The sequence below is a fragment of the Epinephelus lanceolatus genome, chromosome 4, assembly GCF_041903045.1.
Source record: "Epinephelus lanceolatus isolate andai-2023 chromosome 4, ASM4190304v1, whole genome shotgun sequence".
Taxonomy (NCBI): domain Eukaryota; kingdom Metazoa; phylum Chordata; class Actinopteri; order Perciformes; family Serranidae; genus Epinephelus; species Epinephelus lanceolatus.
Genome location: NC_135737.1, coordinates 33,618,697 through 33,638,624, shown reverse-complemented (window position 1 = coordinate 33,638,624; position 19,928 = coordinate 33,618,697). Strand labels below are relative to the sequence as shown.

General features: G+C 42.0%; 2 protein-coding genes and 1 long non-coding RNA gene across 9 annotated transcripts in view; 1 reads left to right on the top strand and 2 right to left on the bottom strand.

Moving 5' to 3' along the window:
* trip12 (thyroid hormone receptor interactor 12) overlaps nt 1–1,406 on the bottom strand; it is a 35,262-nt gene extending 33,856 nt beyond the window's left edge. For 3 of the 6 annotated variants that reach the window (XM_033631356.2, XM_078167156.1, XM_033631362.2), the window contains exon 1: nt 1,272–1,406. The gene's annotated coding sequence lies outside the window, so the exon portion shown is untranslated. The other 3 variants (XM_078167157.1, XM_078167158.1, XM_078167159.1) reach the window with 3 other exon arrangements.
* Nucleotides 1,407–4,306: 2,900 nt separating this feature from the next.
* On the top strand, nt 4,307–15,275 carry zbtb38 (zinc finger and BTB domain containing 38). 2 transcript variants are annotated; one of them, XM_033631363.2, is made up of 3 exons: nt 4,307–4,728; nt 5,295–5,578; nt 10,934–15,275. In XM_033631363.2, the coding sequence occupies exon 3, from the start codon at nt 10,967–10,969 to the stop codon at nt 14,609–14,611; it is 3,645 nt and encodes a 1,214-aa protein (XP_033487254.2). In that variant the 5' UTR covers nt 4,307–4,728; nt 5,295–5,578; nt 10,934–10,966; the 3' UTR covers nt 14,612–15,275. The 2 variants fall into 2 exon arrangements, with proteins under 2 accessions (XP_033487254.2, XP_033487255.2); XM_033631364.2 differs by lacking the exons at nt 4,307–4,728; nt 5,295–5,578 and adding an exon at nt 7,717–7,918.
* On the bottom strand, nt 6,618–19,924 carry LOC117259722 (uncharacterized). The gene is made up of 4 exons (XR_004501871.2): nt 19,797–19,924; nt 18,934–19,014; nt 17,491–17,541; nt 6,618–7,698 (listed from the first exon to the last, which is right to left on the bottom strand). It is a non-coding gene; the product is annotated as an uncharacterized LOC117259722 (long non-coding RNA).
* Between the last annotated feature and the right edge of the window lie 4 nt (nt 19,925–19,928).

Here is a 19,928-nt window from a genome sequence, read left to right as displayed (position 1 = left end):
TCAGAGACAAAAAACGATTAACTTACGTTCACCTAAGATTAGCTACACATCGAAAATGGCAGCATCGGCTAGACCGTCTTTCGCAAGCGGTTTAATGTAATATAGCTAGCAGGCTACCAGTAAACCAGGGTAAGCTAACTTGGTATTCTGACTGCCATGACACACTGGTCTGTATTTGGCTGACGATCAAGTTTAAAGAAAAAAAATATACAAGTATGGCACGGAAGTTAGCTCACCTTCTATACTGTTTGACGAGACGATCAAGTCCAAAATAAACAACTGTCAAGTCTAAAGGTAACCGGGCAGATCCAAGAATCACTCTTAGCAACTGTCAACGCGAATGTTGAGTACACAAGTATAGCTAACTAACGTTAGCAAGCTATGAGGATCACTAATGTTTTCTAAGCTGACTTAGGGCCAATGCCTATCACTCAAGCGCTAGCTAGCCTTGAGCCACTGTTAGCCAGACAGAAACAAGCTGACCACTAACAAGCAACATGTCAACAAAGTATATCCTTTCTATTTAGCTTAAAGGGACCAAATAAAGTCAGGCATCTTATTTAGCTAAGTACCTCAACAGGAATGACCAGTCTTGAGGCTAATTATTAGCAAGCTAATGCTAGGTTAGCCAAATATGATAGCAAATGTTTCGCCAATGACGGTTCAGTCGCAAACAGAAGGCTGACAAAAATAAACAATTGACTGTTAGCTAGACAAGCTGATGTTACTGGTTTACATTAGTTCAGCTAGCTGTCCGGTTGACAAAAAAATCACTGACCTTAACAATACCGAATTAGCTACTGCAGGGCAGTCACGTAGATGACGTTAAGCGTTGTCAAATCAAACAAGAGCGTTATAGCTATTACCAGCTAACCTTGGCATGCAAGCTAATTAATATTAGCAATCCTTGTTGTCGCTGGCTAAAGCTCTGCCAGCTCGACAGGATGGTAATTGTATTTCTTGGACTATCAACAGCTTCGGTACAACTCACGGATTCAGCCTTTTGGGAACAATTTAGTCACATTTTGTGATTAAATGATCAAGTTGTCTAGCTAGCAGTTAGCACGTTAACGCTAGCTAGCGAAAAGAAATGGCCTCTGATACCTTTTAGACACAAAAAAACAGGAAAGCAGGAACGGGATTCGAGATCTTTTCGCAACACTGACTCATAATTCCTCCGATGTGCTTCGATATTGAACAATCTCGAAGGTCGAAGAGACTGTTGGCTGAGATGTCACTGAAAATTTCTACCTTTTGTATAATGTTGTTACCTATTTGTTCCAGTGTTGTAGTTGTAACAGACAGTGCACCAGCTCCTCTTTTCTCTCTCTACCCCTGCTAGTTTCACATCAGCTGAGGGGCCTACAACTGCAATATACATCCGCGTGATTCATCCGCTCAGGGACTACTTAACGCTACTTCTGATTTTAGCTTTCAGCGTCTGCTTCTTTGTCGCCGACGACGTCGCTGCAGGCGCCGGACTTTTTGCTCTGTTAATATATGGTTATAAAATCTACCAACAAAAAGCGCTATATTTGTCGGTATTCAAAGATAATGACTAGAACACTGAAGTCATTGGTAACATTAGCTTGTCAAAATATGAGGTATCAATCCGCTGGGTCGTGACCTCCCTGTTTTCCTGCAGTTGAGTAAATACTGTTTTTGTCAGTTGCTTTCAGTTGTCATACAACTCTGCATCCAACATGGCATCTTTGCTTGAGGAGCATCTGTTTGAAATTAGTGGTCGAGACCCAGGTCCTTCAAAAGATTTGTTCCATCTTCTTATTACCAAAAATCAGGTTAAGTATTTATACAAGTTTATAATTCAAAGAATAACGTATAGCTACAAATGTAACTGAAGCTAGCTTAATGTTCACTTGTAATGTCAGTTAGCTAACCAACGTTAGCTTTGATTTAAACCTTGCTAGGGTACTATTTAATATTTGTGAACTACTCTATGGCAAGTTAAACAAAGACTTCTGTACCATCTAGAAAAATTGACCACCTTAAAGGGTAGTTCAGCGTTTTTAAAGTGGGGTTGTAAGGGGTACTTATCCATAGACAGTATATCACCTACAGTAGATGTCAGTTGGTCAGCCCCCCAGTTTGGAGAAGCAGGCTGGAGTCTGGCACAGAAGCTAGGCAATGCACTGCTGTGGATGGGGTTGGCAGCAAATGTATTTTAGCTACTTAAAAAAGTCCCACCTAAAAAAAAGATCAATATCATTTGGAAGTGTATGCTATATTGAGAGTGCTTCTGCTGCTTTACGTTTCTGTCAGACAGTCCAACTTTTGACTCCATTGACAAGACTAATTTTAGCACACTGAATGTGGGGGCTGCTGGTTTACAGCTGCTTCAATTAGCAAGTGTTATTGTGTGACTTTGGAGAATATGAACTAACTTTTATGCACCAAAGTCACACAATTACACAAACAAACTAACTGTGTGAGGCAGCAATAGACCAGCAGCTCTGCCAGCTATGTTAAATCAGTTTTTCCTAATGGGGTCTGGCTTTGAAGGGAGTGATATATACCAACTATAAATGTCCCAATGGAAATCACTGTCTGACATTAAGGTGAAGCAGTGAAAATACTCTCAATATAGTGTACACTTACTGATATTATAATTTTAGGTGGGACCTTTATTCTGGTGGTTAAAATATGTTTTGTTGTTGATCCCTCCACAGTAGTATATTGCTTAGCTTCCATGTCTGTCTTCAGACTGTTTCCCCAAACTGGGGGCGTGCTAACTGACATCTACTGTATGAAATACACTTTCTAGTACCCTGGCATACAACCCCACTTCAAAGAAACTGAACTGTCCCTTTAAGTTGAATTGAGTGATAAGGCACGCAGGGAATTGATGGCTAAGTTATACAGTAACATATATAAAATTATATTGCTGTGGTTAAATCCAGTATGCCTCAGGTCATTTTTTTGTTACAGAGTTTATTATACATAACCTTAAGTGTATTTTGGATACACATGCACAGAAGGGATCTCCTGGAATAAAGTAATAATATCTTCACTCTGCCCTCACTGTTTTTTTTAATATGCCCAACTTCAGGTAAAATGGACAACATGGATGATTACTTTGCGACACCCCGGCCGGGGCGCTGCACCCAAAGAGCTGAAGACATCCCATCAAGATTTCCTAGACGATAAAATGCTACAGCGTAAGGATTCTTCGTCAGAATCTAAACCTAATCACGACCCAGTTGCTTACATTTTGAAAATCTTTTTCACTTGTTTCTAATTTTGTTTGCTGAAGTGTTACAGCACTGTTTAGGCTCAGCTTTTGCTTTAATGGAAATCATTTGACGACAAGGCTCTGCTTTCCACCCCTCACCCCTTCTGTAGAACAAGTTGGTGCTGTTTTCGGGCAGAGGATCCTGGAATACACAAGATCACTTTGTCAAGGAAAGTTTGATTACCTGGAGCGCTTGCCTGACGACATATTGCTCCAAATCCTGTCCTACCTGGAGCTGAAAGATACGACACAGCTGGCTCAGGTTTCAAAGAGATTCAGCAAGGTGAGGGCCTCTTAAAATGATAATTTTACAACAGTACAGTAGTGTATATATCAGATGACGCAGAAATGGTGTTATTCTTCATTTTGCCCATTTTCTTGCATGTATTGTTGTGCTCATATGTATTTGTACACTGATAACCACACCTGTAAATCTGCATTTTGTTTTGTCATCTTGTGCCGTGATTGAAACGTACCAGCTCTGTGACTCTGAGAGGTTTTGGGAGCAGTATGTGAGGAATCGCTGTGCTGAGCTCACCAGTGACATGGAGGACATCGCAAAAGTCAGTAGCTGGAAGATGCTGTATTTTACCTTTTTCCAAACCCCTGGCAGTGATGACCAGCAGGGAAGTAACTGAATGATTTTATTGCTGTCCCAAACAGCGTATGGATAGTTGGTATTACTTTTGTGCTTTGTGAAACAACAGTTAGTGTTTTCAGTGAGCGTTCCTAGATTTCAAATTTATGGTTGTGATGTGTCATCTCCAAAAAAAAAAAAAAAAAGTGCCAAACTTTCTTCAAAACAAACCAGTATTTTTATGTGTTGCAAATTTCTTTTTAAACTTTGGATGACACCACCAGTTCTCAATGGCTACATGCTATTACTTGTAAGTTCTGCATGTTGCAGAGAGTATGTAATATTGATGATAAATTAAATCAACAAACTGTGTAATACAGCAGCGTCCCATCGTATTTCCTGAATGATAAACTGGTAAAACATGATCTGAAGAAGATTATGACCAAAAAACTGTGAACACATGAGCAACTGGAGTCCTGCTGACATCATACCAAGGTCAATGGTCACTTTCAACGTATACTTCCTGTTTACATTTGCCAGAGCACTGGTCTTGCGCCCTCTGCTGAAGGCCCTCGGCACTCATCCCTGTCTCTGCTCACAGCCAGCATAGGGTTTGCATGTGGTCTCTGTGCAGTGTTCACTCAGACAGCCAGCAGAGGGAGCAATGTGGCAATGAAAACTAGAGTCAGATGATGGGAGGAGGAGGATCAAGCAAATAAACCCTTGGGTAACGTGTGCAAAACAAGTGCTGTAATTCTGGTTACCATATCCAGGCCTAAAGACTACAACACACTTTTTCTGGATTGAAACCTTGTACAGATACGTCTGTAGGGGCATCTGTCACACCGGTCCTACCTCACCTGAAACCTGTACAAGCAAGCTACAGTAACGTAAGACAAAGGTATGCATTGTTTTTTTTTCTGTATGTACTTTAGTGGATCAGAGACAGTATATTGTACAGTAACTGTTAGCAAACAGTTACATACTACAATACTGTTCTTGTTTCCTATTGTCACTGCAGGATGACAAAATGGAAACACAAACATAACTCAATCCAATGTCCTGTGTTAAAGGGACAAGAGAAATGGGTCGTTATTTTCCATTAATATTACAGCTCCTCTTAATATTAAATTTTCTTCAATCCAAATTATAGCTGGGTGTTGGAATGATCTGACATAACCGCATACAGCCTTGACTGGTAGCTACTATGGCCTATTATTAGCCACTGAACACTGGATACCGCCTTCTCAGCTGAGTCTGGTCTAGGAGGAAAAATATTCATTACGTAACAATAAAGGATCTGTCTCCCAGACCCACTTCCTGAATACCACAGCAGCAACTAGGCCCCAAGCCGAGGTTGAGCGGAAGCCTCATCCATTTGTCTGCTATAGCAGTGTAAAGCGGTGCCGGTTGTTTCCTGCTTATCCCTTGCCTCCACACATTCACCGTGCCACCCCTCCTTCACAGCTCCTCTTTGTGGGTCAGTGATGCAGCGGGAGTGACGCAGCAGTGGCAGCAGCCTCCAGAAGACAACTATACACAGCAGGAGCAGAGAGCCTCTGCCAGAACCATAGTCCACAGGCAACTTCCAGGCAGCAGTGAAGAGGGAAGATGGTGAAGGCCTGATCTAGGCCAAAGGGAGAACCGGAGCCGGGCAGTCACTGTCCTTTCCTCCTCCTAAACAAACACCAGAGAGGCTTCCATAGTGGCAGAGACAGGCCCAGCAAGACCTTCCGCACAGAGACATTTTGGTAGGCAACTCAAAGTATGACTGTGTGTTACGGCAGTAACATAAGTGCTACCAGGGATGAGTGTCTTTGTATGCTATGAGTGTGAATGCTTCGAGAGTGAGGATGAGGCCTACTCAGCCTTGTAGGGCGGTCTGTACTTCCCTGCTGATCGGCGTCCCTACAGGCTGCAGCTGAGCTTACTGAGCATCAGAGGCCTGTATATTTATTCCTGTGGTTTTGAACACATACTAGCTGTGATAACAATTGCGGGCGACAAGGTGCTGCTTACAAAATATTTTGTACGCTCCACTATGCAGAGTAATAACTAGGCAAGGGCAGCTACTGAGATCACATATACTAAAAATGTAACGGAGATGAAACTTCAATGTATTCTCTTTAAAGCCACTGATCTTCCTGGCCCAGTTTAGCGAAAACCCTGAGTATACTGCAGTCAACGAAAAAACTCATCTTAAATATAATGGCAATATTTTTTGTTCACAATCATTTAGCATCTTATTAGTTAATCTGATGTCTTCTAATATGTGCCATTGCTGTGAATTTGAGAGTCTATTAAGTTGTTATTTTTGACTGACAGCAGTCTCTGTAAATAACAGTCAGCTGTGTTGGTTGCTACCCACTGTAACTCAAGCTAGGATCCCCACTAGTTTCCCAAATTTAGACTTTATGACTCCATTTATAGAGAGTATATACTTCAACTTCCTTTTCCTCATCACTTGGTTAGCTATCTCTTTTTTTGTTTTTGGTTGTCACACCAACATGGCCCAGTGTGTCAGAAGTCTTGAGCTTTAACTGCCTGACATACTTGTGCGCAGGCTGCTTCCCAGGCTAGTGTAAGGGTCCTCGAGAAAGCAGGTCTTGCCTTCAGCACTAAAAATAGACGACTGAGCCTGTGCTTGATTGTGTATTCATAAAACAAATGTAACATGATGTGCCAAACCCAGAAAAGGGAACAGAACAATACAGCAGCTAAGATTTAGGGTGGTCATTGAGTCTAATTTAAGAGGCTAAAGTATAAACACTCCATGAATAGCACATTTCCTTTCTTTAGGGCAATGAGCGCGTGCTTGCATAATGATATGGCACCTGCTACTTTGTCTTTTAAGTTAACAGTACATAAAAAATATTTTGCACATCAAACTGGTTGCAAGTGGGTCTCAGCCAGCATGAGGAGAAGACCCACTCAGTCATATGAATACACTCAGTTGTGTAAATTAAAGAGCAGCTTCCGTCCTCAGAGGCTAGTGAGAGGCTCACAGTGCCATGTCGAGTTCAGCTTCCTCCCATCCCCCTCGTCTGCAGTGCTGACGCATCTGCTGCTTTTGCATCAATCAGCAGCCTCTATATAGGTAGACCGAGAGTCCCCGCTGATAGCAGGACTCTCTTTTCCCCCCCTCAGCCTTGCTTTCAGTTTGCACGCTCACTGCGATTGTGAGAAAAAGCATCGATGAACATCTGTCCTGTGACTGCTGTGATAAACAATAGGACAGTGGTGACTGCCATCTTCTCTCGGGTTCTGCATTACCTAACCACAGTGACTGTGTGAGCACAGCCGAAAGGCTTTGGTGTTATATACTGCTGCACAGACAGTGTGTGTGTGCAAAAACATGAAACAGATGGTGCAGCGTTATGGATTCGAGGTGCATGTTCAGATAATTTTGCTTCATTCAAAAGACATTTTTCCTTTCGGTCAACGTCGATGCATCAGGATCTAGCTGGTGTGGTGCCGGGGAGATTTAATACGGCATTTGTTGTAGAGCAGGGCACGGCTCACTCTACGCTGCTACCAGCAATACAGCTCAGCGTTTTCTCTGGCTATAGCATCGAGCTCAGAGCTGGTGTGTGATGTAGCACCCAGAATCTCTCCGCTCTCCCTACAGCCCTCTGCCATGCTTAATAAAAGTTGTCGCTTCCTGCTCAGTGGCTCCAGAACGAACGCTTCAGTTGCCCAGCTAGCACAAAGGCAGACCCATACTCCGGTGTAGCAACATGCTGTATAAACTGTGAGTTATTCCTAAAGCTGGAGAAGGACAGAAGAGGGACAGTCAGAGGAGGGCAGGGCAGATCTAGCCCAGGACCTGGGCTGCAAGGATAGAGGCGAAGGACGTTGGAGCTGGAGTCATCTGCACACAGAGAGGGAGGGAGAGGAAGAAAGACGTCAGAAAAAGCTCTGCTTCTGACAACACCACTGTTCAGCGACCATCATAGAAAAAAAACTACTTTCGTCTTGCTCTCACGAAACTGTTTTTCATGTATAGTTGGGTTCACTGAAGGCTGTAGAAAAGGGATACTGCATGACACTGTTTCCTGTTCGCCCTGCATCATTCTCTCTGATTTACTAAGGTATGTTTTGCATGGTTTCCCTCAATTCATAACCTGTTTTTTGCGGAAGTACGCTTTGCAGAGATGCGTGAAGTGGCTTTTGCTTTGACATTTCGCTCTTTGTTCGACAAGACTGTGTCTGTGTGCCATACTGTCATTTCTTGGTTTGTGGTTTGGTTTGTGGGGATTTTTATTTTACAGGTTGAGACGTAAAAAAAAATATATCAAATAAGCTTTGAAGGTAAAGAAAGGTCGGGTGTGGCAAAATCAGAAGCACCGATGACAAATTCGAAATTTCCGCTCAGCATGTGGTGGCAATAAACCACAACAGTTGTTATGAATTGTGAAAAATGAAACTGGTAAAGTAAAACAGTAACCCAGAAGATGATGTGAAATTGTTTCTGTAAACAGCACAGACTGAGAAATTAGTACAAAAGCCGTGGCACATCACTTGCTGTTATCAGATGAGAAAGTCCTTTGGGTAGCATTTCTGCTGCAGACAAAGACACACAGACCAATACACATACACAAAGTACATTCAAGCGGAGACAAAAGCAAACCTCGATTGCTCTGTAGACTGCTGTGTGTTGCAAGTTCTCAGAGAGGGCAGCATGTTTGTGGGAGAGAGGGGACCGAATACCCGAACAGCTAATACACTCACTTGCCATCCAGCTGAATCCCAATAAGTGCTGCGCCATAGCATGTTGCCATGGCAACGGAGGCCTGTCTGAGAAAGAAGGCAGGAGGCTGGTTGTGTTTTCAGCCGTCTGTGGGGCTTCAAAGAACGGCGGCCATATTGTATTTGTTGTACAAAATTGGAAATGACTGAAAAAAAAAATTAGAAAATGACATCACTGATGAATAACTGAAACCCCCTTTGGAGTAATCAAAAAGTAAGGTATATGCTGTAAATGTACCACCCTTGAAATAAAAAATATATTTAACAAATTTCTAAATGTTGTGTAATACGCAAGACAAAAATTAGCAATACAGAAAAATTGGAACTGCCTGTTAATCTATTATAATATGAGACTATCTTCACAGTATAATATGCCCAGACTAAATTTCATACGGATCTCAACAAATTAATCTCCTGTTCTCAGAACGCAGCACAATGGATAAGCTTACAACACTAAATATAGCAGTGTTCCCTCCAGAGTAGCAGTTAGTCAAAGAAAATCATAGTCCCATGCTAAATTGCACAGTCGCTGTGTGACTTTCACTTGCAGCTGTGAAGTGAAGATGAAAAAATAATAATAATATAAATTACAAACTTAAGCTGCACACTTCAACAACATTTATGCAGGTGCGATGACTCATCACTAGCAAATGCAAGCTGAATGTGTCTGAGCAGATGCAGTCAGCATGCTACATGAGACATGCTAAATGACTCAGTGTAGAGTCAAACCTTACTGACTCTGTTATGAGTAGGCCACAGTTGGAACAACACGCTGGGTGACACATCCTCTTTCCAAAGTGAGAATGAATGAACTTTAACTTCCTCTGAGAGTTGCAGGTCATTTCGTTTACTGTCAGACTAATTAATATGGCTGCTCTGTCAATACGCACATACTGTAATCCCCTGTCTCTCCCCTCTCTGTCCAGAGAACATTGCAGTGTTTGTAATGACTGTACAGATGTGTGCAGTATGTAGTACAATATTATTAGCTTGTCAACTACTTTGAATAGGCCAAAGAATATCAATGTGTCTACTTTTGTGCTTCTGTGCTAAATTATATCAATGGCACTCTCTGCCCGCCATTTCCATCATGAGACATCAATTAACTGTTCCCTGTAGTTGACAAAAAATGTATGTGGGACAAGTGAAAGGATGTCTCCGCTGCCGACTGACAGACAACTGAAGAGGGGAGCGTATGAGTCATCAGTGCGTAACTGTCTGCATGCCATTTTCATATTAACTATAAGACTGTCATGACAACTGAACCGGACGTAGTGCAGCGCCGTGGTAGCACGCTGAATAGATTACCACCCAAACTGAATTATCATAAGCAGTAACGACAATCTATGAGTAAGGCAGTCATGGCATATTTTACCAGGTGTAGGCCAAGCATTTGCTTACATTTAGGGTGCAGCTGTTGTTTTTAGAAAGACTTTTCTCATCTTCTCGTGTCTTTGTTCTGGGATTAGCTCATCACCAACATGGGTTGTTCATGACAAGAATATTCCATGTATGAAAAACCAGGACAGAACAGACCTGGAACAGAAATTAAATCAATGGGTGGACAAAACGCTGCAAGTAAATAAGAATGTTGATCATTCAGTCACTATATCCAAGACTTTTTGAATCACTATCTTCAAATCGTCACAGTACAACTCCAAATTCACATATTTCTATTCATGTGCTTTGACTAAAAATTAATTCCTGCAGTATTTCTAATTAGCTGCATGTCACACTCCCACTTCGGTGTTTCAGTGCAGCCCCGAGGCCACTGAGCAGCTCCACTGCAGCATTCAGGAGTTCAATGTCTTGCTTGAAGGTGTGTTGACAGTATCAACAGAGATAAACCCACTGCTAAAAACAATCATTGCCCCACATCTTAGCACTGACAAATGGTTTCCAGTGCACTGTTAATGAAATATCAAAACAAATGACAAAAACAAGTGTTTTTATGACAGTATTTCCTCAGTGAGGTCTTTCCTACAATAATCAGACAAGAGAAAGGCTCATTAAAATGTGTCATTTACCCTTTAGAAGAGATGAAAGATCTCTCCTACACAGGAGAAACAAGAATGCTAATATAAAAAGAACAGAAGAGACTTTAGACAGAAGAAGAAGAGGGATGGAGATTATGATAGCTTGAGTCACCACAACTGTTGACCAGACTGTTGGCACTGCAGCTCATCTGTCAGGACATTATTGCCATCTACTGTTGAAACACTAGAACAGCTAAAATATCACAAATACAAAATGTACACACATCCTCTTCATTTTTTTTTAAACAGTATTAAAGCAGATCCACCATTTTGTAATAATCGGGTGTAATTATTTCTTCTCTCTTGTTTTTGTTTTTTTAGATGACTGTGGTGTCCCTGTGCTGTTAGAACCTGATGGATAGTGCCCACCCTCACACTGTGCTTAGCAAGCTCAATGAGCAGCGTTCGCAAGGTCTCTTCTGTGATGTCACCATTGTGGTGGAGGATGTTAAGTTTCGGGCCCACAAGAACATCCTGGCGGCCTGCAGCGGGTACTTCAGGAACGCTCTGACAACTCCTGACACGTGGAGCTCGAGCCAGGTGCTGGAGCTGATGGACCTGAAGTCTGAGGTGTTTGCCAGTATCCTCAACTTCATCTACTGCTCAAAGGTGACGTCACCTGGCACAGAGGACACAGGGGGTCTGGTGGCAGCTGGAAAAAGACTGGGAATTCCTTTTTTAGAGAAGCTTGCAGAGCAAGAGAAGCAGGATGAATGTGTTAAACCCACAGACTCCAGCACAGCCCCAGTGTCTAAGAAAACCAAGAAGGAAGCTCCCAGGCCTGAGGACATAGACAGAGGGCCACGCATCACCAATGCCTTCTCTATCACTGAAGTGTGTCCTGGGAACAATCTCTTCACCCCTCTGGCTCAAACCAATGGGGAGAGGCAGTCACCAGATGTGGGACAACTCCCATCAAGTTGCCCCACGACCTCCTGCCTCAATGGGAACAATGAGACAACCCAAGCCCTCTCTGAGCACTCATATGCAGTAAGCAAATCTACTGAAGGCAAAGACAGCAGTCAGTGGGACAACAGGAAGGTCTGTAAGCCAGCAATATCTCAGCCAAAGCAACTCAGTTACAGGAACGCAGGCCCGCTCAAAAAGCGCCACAGGCTGCGAGGCACTTTGTGTCGAAGTATACTTCCAACACCAGCTGAACCACAAGCAGATAAACCAAATACAGTAACCCCCACATTAGCTGATGATGTTTCTGCAGCACCTGTTGCAGTCATGACACCACCTCCGCTTTTTTCAGAGGCAGAAACACAAAAAAGAATAGACCCAGGGCTACCTGTAGCCACTGACAATGCCCTAATGGAGTTAGGTCCACCAACCCTTTCCCCTCACACAGAGGACAGCATTTCAATCTATGGATGTGACCACTGTCCGGAGATATTCACAAATAAAGCTCTTCTCACCATTCACTCAGAGGTACATAAAAAGCGCTTTGTTAGTCATTTGTTTTGCAAGTTTTGTCACAGAAAGTTTATTCACCTCAAACGGCTGCGCAACCATGAGCAAGTCTGTCCCAAAGCTGTAAGGGGTCCACCCAAACTGCATGCTACTGACATATCAACCAAAGACGTGGAACTCCATTCAGATGACATGCCAAACACAGAGAGCGACATGACACAGCTTCCTTCTGCTGACCTCTCCAGCCCTTACACCCCAGAGCCCCTTCAAGTGGACCAATCAGAGCCTCCACAGGTTGAGAAAGCAGTGAGGCCTGGTGGCGGTCAGAGGAGATACAACTGCAGTGTGTGTAAACGGGTCTACGTCACCCTATCCAGTCTAAAGCGGCATGAGAATGTACATTCCTGGCAGAGAGCATATCCCTGCCACTACTGTAATAAAGTGTTTGCTTTGGCAGAGTACCGTACGAAGCATGAAATCTGGCACACGGGTGAACGCCGCTATCAGTGCATTTTCTGCCTGGAGACATTCATGACATATTATATCTTAAAGAACCATCAGAAGTCTTTTCACGGCATTGATCCCAGTCTAGCTGTTAAGAAAAAATCCGCCAATGGTGGTCTGAAAGCCAGTGTTTATCCAATCAAACTCTACAGGCTTCTGCCTATGAAGTTCAGAAAGAGGCAATACAAGACGTACAGTCAGACGTACTCAGAGAGTGCTGAAAGAGGCGACGAAGCCCCACCAGACAGCAACTCTCTTATCCCTCCATTTGAAGAAAACGGTCTGATCAGCCACCATGATAACGTTTCATTCCCTCTCACATTCATGGCAACCACAAAGATGGTGGCACCTGTCATGCCTCGCATCAGCTTTGACAAGCCATGTGACCAACATGTTGACCAAAGTCTGAACAGTGAATTGGAAATTCAGAGAGGCACAAGAAAAGAGGCTGACAACAGAGATTCAACCTTCACTGATTACAGCAGTAGCTTTTCTTTGCAACCTGACTCTCCTGCAGTGGGTTACAAAGATGATCCTCCAGTACTGAGTAACTCAGAGCACATCAGTCATAACATGCCATTCTTTAACTCTCTGAACACGGTTAAAAAGTTAGGTGAGCTATCAGCTTCTGCAAAAAGAGTTGAGGATATGACCAAGGAGCTACTTCAATCAAGCACTGAGAATCTGGCACGCGGTAAAGATGTGGGAGCAAAGACAGAAACATATATCGCCAAACCTGCATGCCCGGGTCCATCGGTGGATGGAGCTGCCATGCCACTCTGTCAGATAACAGTGAAAATAGGAAATGAAGCTATCATTCGCCGCCGAATCAAAGGATCTAAGCTCTTCCCAAGAAAGAAAAGGAGAATCAGAGAATGGAGAGAGGAGGAGAGCCCAAGTCAGTGCCCTCCAATAAGAGAAGACTCAGAGAGCCCCAGGCTCCGCCTCAGACCAGAAGTCACTGCCGCCACAGAACCAGAGACATACGATGATCCCAATGACTGTGACACAGCTGATATGCTTTGGCGTCCCTACTATTCTTACAAAGCTAAAAAGAAAAGGAAGAAGTTGAGATTCAAGCACAGAAAGGCTTTGTTTCGCGGTTATCCTGATGTATCTGCAGATAGAACTGCTGCTGGTGAGGCCCACCTTGATAAAAGTAGTTGGCTGACAGAGGAGAGCGTGTCAGGTGGTAGTGGAGAGGTGAAACGTAGCCTCAGCAGGAACTCCAGCCCGAGGGCCACCTACAACTGTGACATCTGTGACAGCTCTTTTATCACAGAGACGGGCCTGAAAGCTCATGTTACTGGTTCCCACCCATGTTTCTGCAGGACCTGTGGTAAACAAGGTCCTCCCGGTGAGGCACCTGCTGGTGGTGATTACATCTGTAACAGCTGTATGGAAAATGGCTCCTGCTTTGATAACACACCCCGGAGCCCCAACCCAGAGAAGAAGTATCGCTGCTCCTTCTGTCCCCAGAGGTTTCTCTACCTTGCTACCAAGAGAAGCCATGAGAAAAAACACCAGGAAGCAAACGAGGAAGGATATAACTCTGACAACTTCACACCATGTTCTAAATACTCAGCACACCTGAGTGACGTCAATAAACAAGACACCATCAAAACTGAAGACGGAGACAATCAAGGAGGCACTGGCATAAAAAGTGAAAGAGTGGATGAAGCACATCTTTCCATTGATAAAATGAAGCCTAAAATCGAGGACACAGCTGACTTCATGTCTTTAGCTGCCTACCAAGACATGTCATATTCCAACATTAAAAGTCCATTATCGCCCTGCACTGACTCGTTGTTTTCCATGACGTCCTCAAAGCTGAAACATAAAATGGCGAAAAAAAGGATTGGTGCACAGCACTCTATGCATCTCATCTCAAAGAAGCAGGCCTGTGACAGAGACAGTGATAGCAACAGGGACATTTTGACAGGGCCAAGAACAACCAGTCACAATGACCGCGACAAGTCTTTTAAACTCTTTGGAAGAAATGATTCTGAAACGAAAAGTACACACATTTCTATACACAAGCCAGAGAAATGGATGTGCAAAGAAGAGCCATTTTTTTAGAGATCTTTGAGGACAGTGGACAGCAATAGGGAAAAGAGAAAGTGAATGAAACTTGACTTCAAGCCTCTGTTTTTGGTTAGGAAATGTAAGGGTGTTGTCTTTGCAGCTGAGCTCAATAAAATGTTTTGAGTGGACGCTAAACAAGAGGATCTAACATCAGTGCAGGCTGTAATTTCTTCCCTCCTAAACTCAACATTTTGAAATTTTTCACCTTTGTAGGAGACTTTTTTGTTTGCATAATACAGGACCTTCTGACACAGACTGTACTATGTCCATTGTCTATGCATTTATGGCAGACTCAGTGACATGCAAGCTATTTCAGAGCAGGGGTAGGATGTGATGGACGACTGAAAAGCTGCCTTGTGTGGTTACATCTTCACTTTTTAATATACGTCTGGGAAAAACTGGAAAACTATGAATTTTACAACTGTCACATTTCTGAATCTCACGTTCAGTTAACTGGCTATGTGAGTTGCACTTTATAGTTAGACTATGCTAATCTGTTGGTTAAATACTTTGATAATTCAGTTTCAGTTCTAAGCACCATATAAGTCTAATTTCTAATTAACAAATGGCACCCTTGAGATTAAAGGTACTACTTTTGTGTGTTTAATATGTATAAAACATGTAAAACTATTTAAATAAATGTTGTTGATATTCTAAACACTTAGATCCTGTCCTCCTTTGACCTAGCTAGAGATCAAGCAAACACATGACCATGACAGTATCCAGTGACCTCTGACTGATAAGCACACTCACTGACTCTCTGATATTGATGGGAAGGGAACAGTTACACAAACCCTAAAATGAGGAGTGGGAAAAAAGTAGAATTCAAACAGTCACATTGGTACAAAACCTGCTCCACAGCAAACAATTTCCTAAATATAAAGCCACATGGAGGTCATCTGCTCCTCCCGATCCTTCAGGGACCTGGAGCCCATCTGAGAAGTTCATTCCCTCGTTCTTCCACACAAACTGCATCTGTATTTTAGAGTCTAAATTCCTTGCCTCTTTCTAAGACTGGACTTGTGATGTAACCGATGGATCATAAGTTTGAGGTGTAAGGCACAGCGTAACACACTGATTATGCCATAGAGGCATCATTTTTCACTCATTTAATAAAGGACGATTACGAATTGGAAACACTGATGATAACAATTCCAGATTAAATGTGAACAGCAGTTTCAATTATTTTCCATTCATAACCTGTAAGACGAGCTAATGGCATCAGGAGCCATTGTACTACAAGAAAATTCAATTTTTTCTCGTGTCCCAGGGCGTCAACTGTTTCAAATAGATACACAAAAGATTAAAAATTACAACATAATTTAACCTAAGAAAAAACCCTACTACAAATGCTACAAATCACATCAGACATTAAAAACAAATCAGTCATTCCAGTTACATTCAGTGTTTGACCCAGGTACACTGGGGCTACTTTGAAGCCATACACCGATTTAACAGGTTGACAGACTGAGAAACAAGAGTTCCTCACCCTGTTCAATCGAGCCTGTTAGACTCTCAGTCTTCTGTGTGACGGTAGAAGCTGATATCTTTATATCGTAGTAGTATAGTGAGGAACATATGCACAAGTTCACTATATTGTACAAAAGCTACTACTGTACTTTAACAAGAGATACAAATCCGACATGGACTTGATATAATGATCACTCGTTTTTATATATTTTGGTGCTGTAAGTAAAACACTTCAGAAAGGTATTACTGGTCTCATTAAATAAGAGATTTCAAATAAAAAGATTTGCTTGATATCGCTATAACTAAAGTAAAAATCCTGATCTGACTAAAGATGAATATCACAAAACCTTGATGGTGAACAGCGGATAATTTTGTCCAGTATGACACTGGACCTCACGCAAGAAATGACACATGAACAAATTTTCTCTTAACGCTGTTAGTAGCCACAATTTGTTCTTATTTTGTTAGGTCTCACTGACTTTGGGGATTTACCAGTGTTTTCTTATTTTTGCTCTTAGGTAAGAGAAAATTTTACGACGGCACTCTTGCAAAGAACATCTTGTTTTCAAAGTCCACAAGTTGTGCACTGTGGTCTGTGTTAAATCTGAGGAACATTCATACAAATATCATTTAATCACATTTAGATTATTGAGTTTCAGGGTTATAAAAATAATTGGATTAACAAATTTCAGGGCTAAAGAAATACTATTATACTCAGTGTTAGTGTGTGTCTCTCTGCTGACCACTACTGGAATGTAACTAAGTGCATTTACTCAAGTACTGTAATAAAATATATATTTGAGGTACTTATACTTGAGTGTTTTAATCTCATGCCACTTTGTACCTCGACTCCACCACATTTCAGAGGGAATTACTGTACCTTTTACTCCACTTCTATATGATTACTTTAGTTACTTTACAAATTAAGATTTTTGTGCGTAAACCAAATATTGAAAATAAAAAGCAGCTGACATGATTATTCGATTGATTAGAAAATTAACTGTCAAACATTTTGTCATTCTTTCATGCAAAACATTTCATGGATCTTGCTTTTCAATCACGAGGACTTGTTGTTTTTCCTGTTATTTTGTTTAAGTGTTTTTAATTTATTAAATTTATTTAAACTTTTCTGCAGGAGTACTTTTGCTTTTGAATATGTAAATACATTTTCCTGATTGTACTTACATACTTTTGCTTAAATGCAAGGTTTTTACTAGTAACTGAATATTTTGATATTGTCGTATTAGTACTTTTACCTAGGTAAAGGATCAGAATATTTCCTCCACTGCTGCTGACATGTTTTGTTGTTTCTGGGATTTTGATTTTCCTGTAACACCAGAACTGAAACTATGGAAAATCACATTTACTTTATTCAACAGTGTGTCAATTTCACTACAGCTTACCTATACCAATAGGTTACTCGATGATCAAGTGGGATTCATCATTCAGGACACCTGGGTAAGAGCAGATTTAGATAACTAAGAATGTTTGATGCATCTGGAGTCAACTTCTCTTATATTTCCTCTTAACAAAAATATAAGAGAAATTTAAGAGAATGTTGCTGCATGTGGCCCAATGTGCAGTTTTAAAGATGAATTAGATGTTATTAATATGTAGGTGTTGTGAATTAGTGTGAGCTTAGGGCTGGGCATTATATCATGTTATATATCATCTTATATTTTGGACATTGTAATGTCACGACTGTTGCCCTTTTCTAGTTTTAATGGCTGCAGTACAGTAGAGTGATGTAATTTTCTAAACTTACCAAGCTGTTCTCACTGTTCTATGATTTGTGTTTACCCACTTAGACATTATATACACTTTACTGATGATTATTTACCAAAAATCTTATTGTGTAGATATTTTGTGAAAGCACCAATAGTCAGCTCTACAATACTGTCACAACATACACTGATCAGCCCAAACATTTACACCACTGACAGGTGAAGTGAACAACATTGATCATCTTGTTACAGTGCAATGTTCTGTTGGGAAACCTTGGGTTCTGACAGTCATGTGGATGCCACCTGACATGTTCCATCCACCTAAACACCAGTGCATTCCAGAACAGAACTCCCCAGTAGCAGTGGCCCCCCAGCAGAACAATGCGCCATGCCACACCTTAAAACCTGCTCAGGAATGGCCCGAGAACCGTGACAAAGAGCTCAAAGTGTAGACCAGGCCTCCAAATTCCCCAGATCCTAAACCATCAAACCTCTGAAGGACGTGCTGGTATCCCACCTCACAACCCACAGGACTTATAAATCTGATGGTAATGCCCCGATGCCAGATACCAAAGGACACCCTCCAGAGGTCCTGTGTCCGTGTCTTGACAGATCAGATCCAACTCTGGTCCAAGGACCGTGGATCGGGGGTACCTCTGGGGTACCAGCATGTCTTTCAAATGTTCAATCAGATTGGGATCTAGGGTATTTGGAGGCAAAGTTGATGCCTTGAGCTCTTTGTCCTGTTCCTTGGGACAGTTTTTGTGGTGTGGCACGGTGCGTTGTCCTGCTGGAGGGCCACTGCCATTGACAAGTGCTGTGCCATGAGGGGGTTTACTTGGTCTGCAACAGTGTTTGGGTGGGTGGAGTGCATCAAGTAGCATCCACATGAATGCCAGGACCAATGGGTTCCCAGCAGAACATTTAACTGTAACAAGATGATCAATGTCATTCACTTCACCCACCAGTGGTTTTAATGTTTTGGCCGATCGGTGTATGTATATATATTGAGGCATTTGGTCCCACAAAAATCATATTTGTTTTTCTCCATATCAGCCAGCCCTGTGTGAGCTACCTGTTTACAGGAGATGATACATAGAAATTGAAAGTTATAATGCATACCTGACTGCCCTTTCAGGCTCCCTGCTTCCACCAACGCTGAGGATCAGACCATTGTTTTCACCAAACCTCAAGCACCATCGCCTGGAAAGAGGAAGAGAACACAAGATGTCTGTCATGTTTTCATCCAAAGCAGATAACGGAATAAAATAAATGGCCATCTTATTATGAAATGGGCATTCATTCAATGATGACATCATTTTTCAATAAATTATCCTGCTAAAATCTGTAACCCAGGTAAAACACAACCTCGGTCGTGTATAAGAATCTGTTCAATGAAAACGATATTGAAAGTAAAACATTACTGGATGTGCTTTACAGAAATGTATGAAACTACTGTTATTTCAATGCATACTGACATCATTTACTGGTAACATGATACCACAGCTAGTAGTAAACTGCTGTTTCTTAACTATATAGTTTGAGAGTCACTTAACTTACTCTATTGTTGAATTCTAAATTGGCTATTGGTTATTGGCCGGCTAACTTTTCTAACAGTGCCAGACACATATAAGAGTAGCTAGCTGTGATGTTTGTGTGAATTATAAGCAGGTCAGTCTCCATCTTAATGTTATTTTTGTACATTTATTTTAATTAATGTATATATTAGAGCATTGTGGATTTCTTTCTGCACAATCTTTTAATTTGAAAATGTCCTCACCACTCCTAAAACCTCAGAAATTTGATGACAAACTTCCATGTGTGTGACCCAGGCATGTCACACAGGGTTAACCTAATGCACTGGTGTGTAAAGTAGATTAGCTCGCTAAGCTAACTAGCCCCACAAGTCAAAGTATCAGTTCTCCGTCCTTGCATAATGAGCAGCAGAGCGGAGAGACTTTCAATCCCCCTGTAAAGGCTCCTACCATCTTCAGACTGAAGCGCTACCCAAAGTAAGACTCGACTTTTGAGGAAGCTCGGTGTTTCTCCAAACGTTTTGAGGCACCAGTGTGTACGGGACCTGACGTGACGCGGCAGTGGGGCTGGCTTTCCTCCAC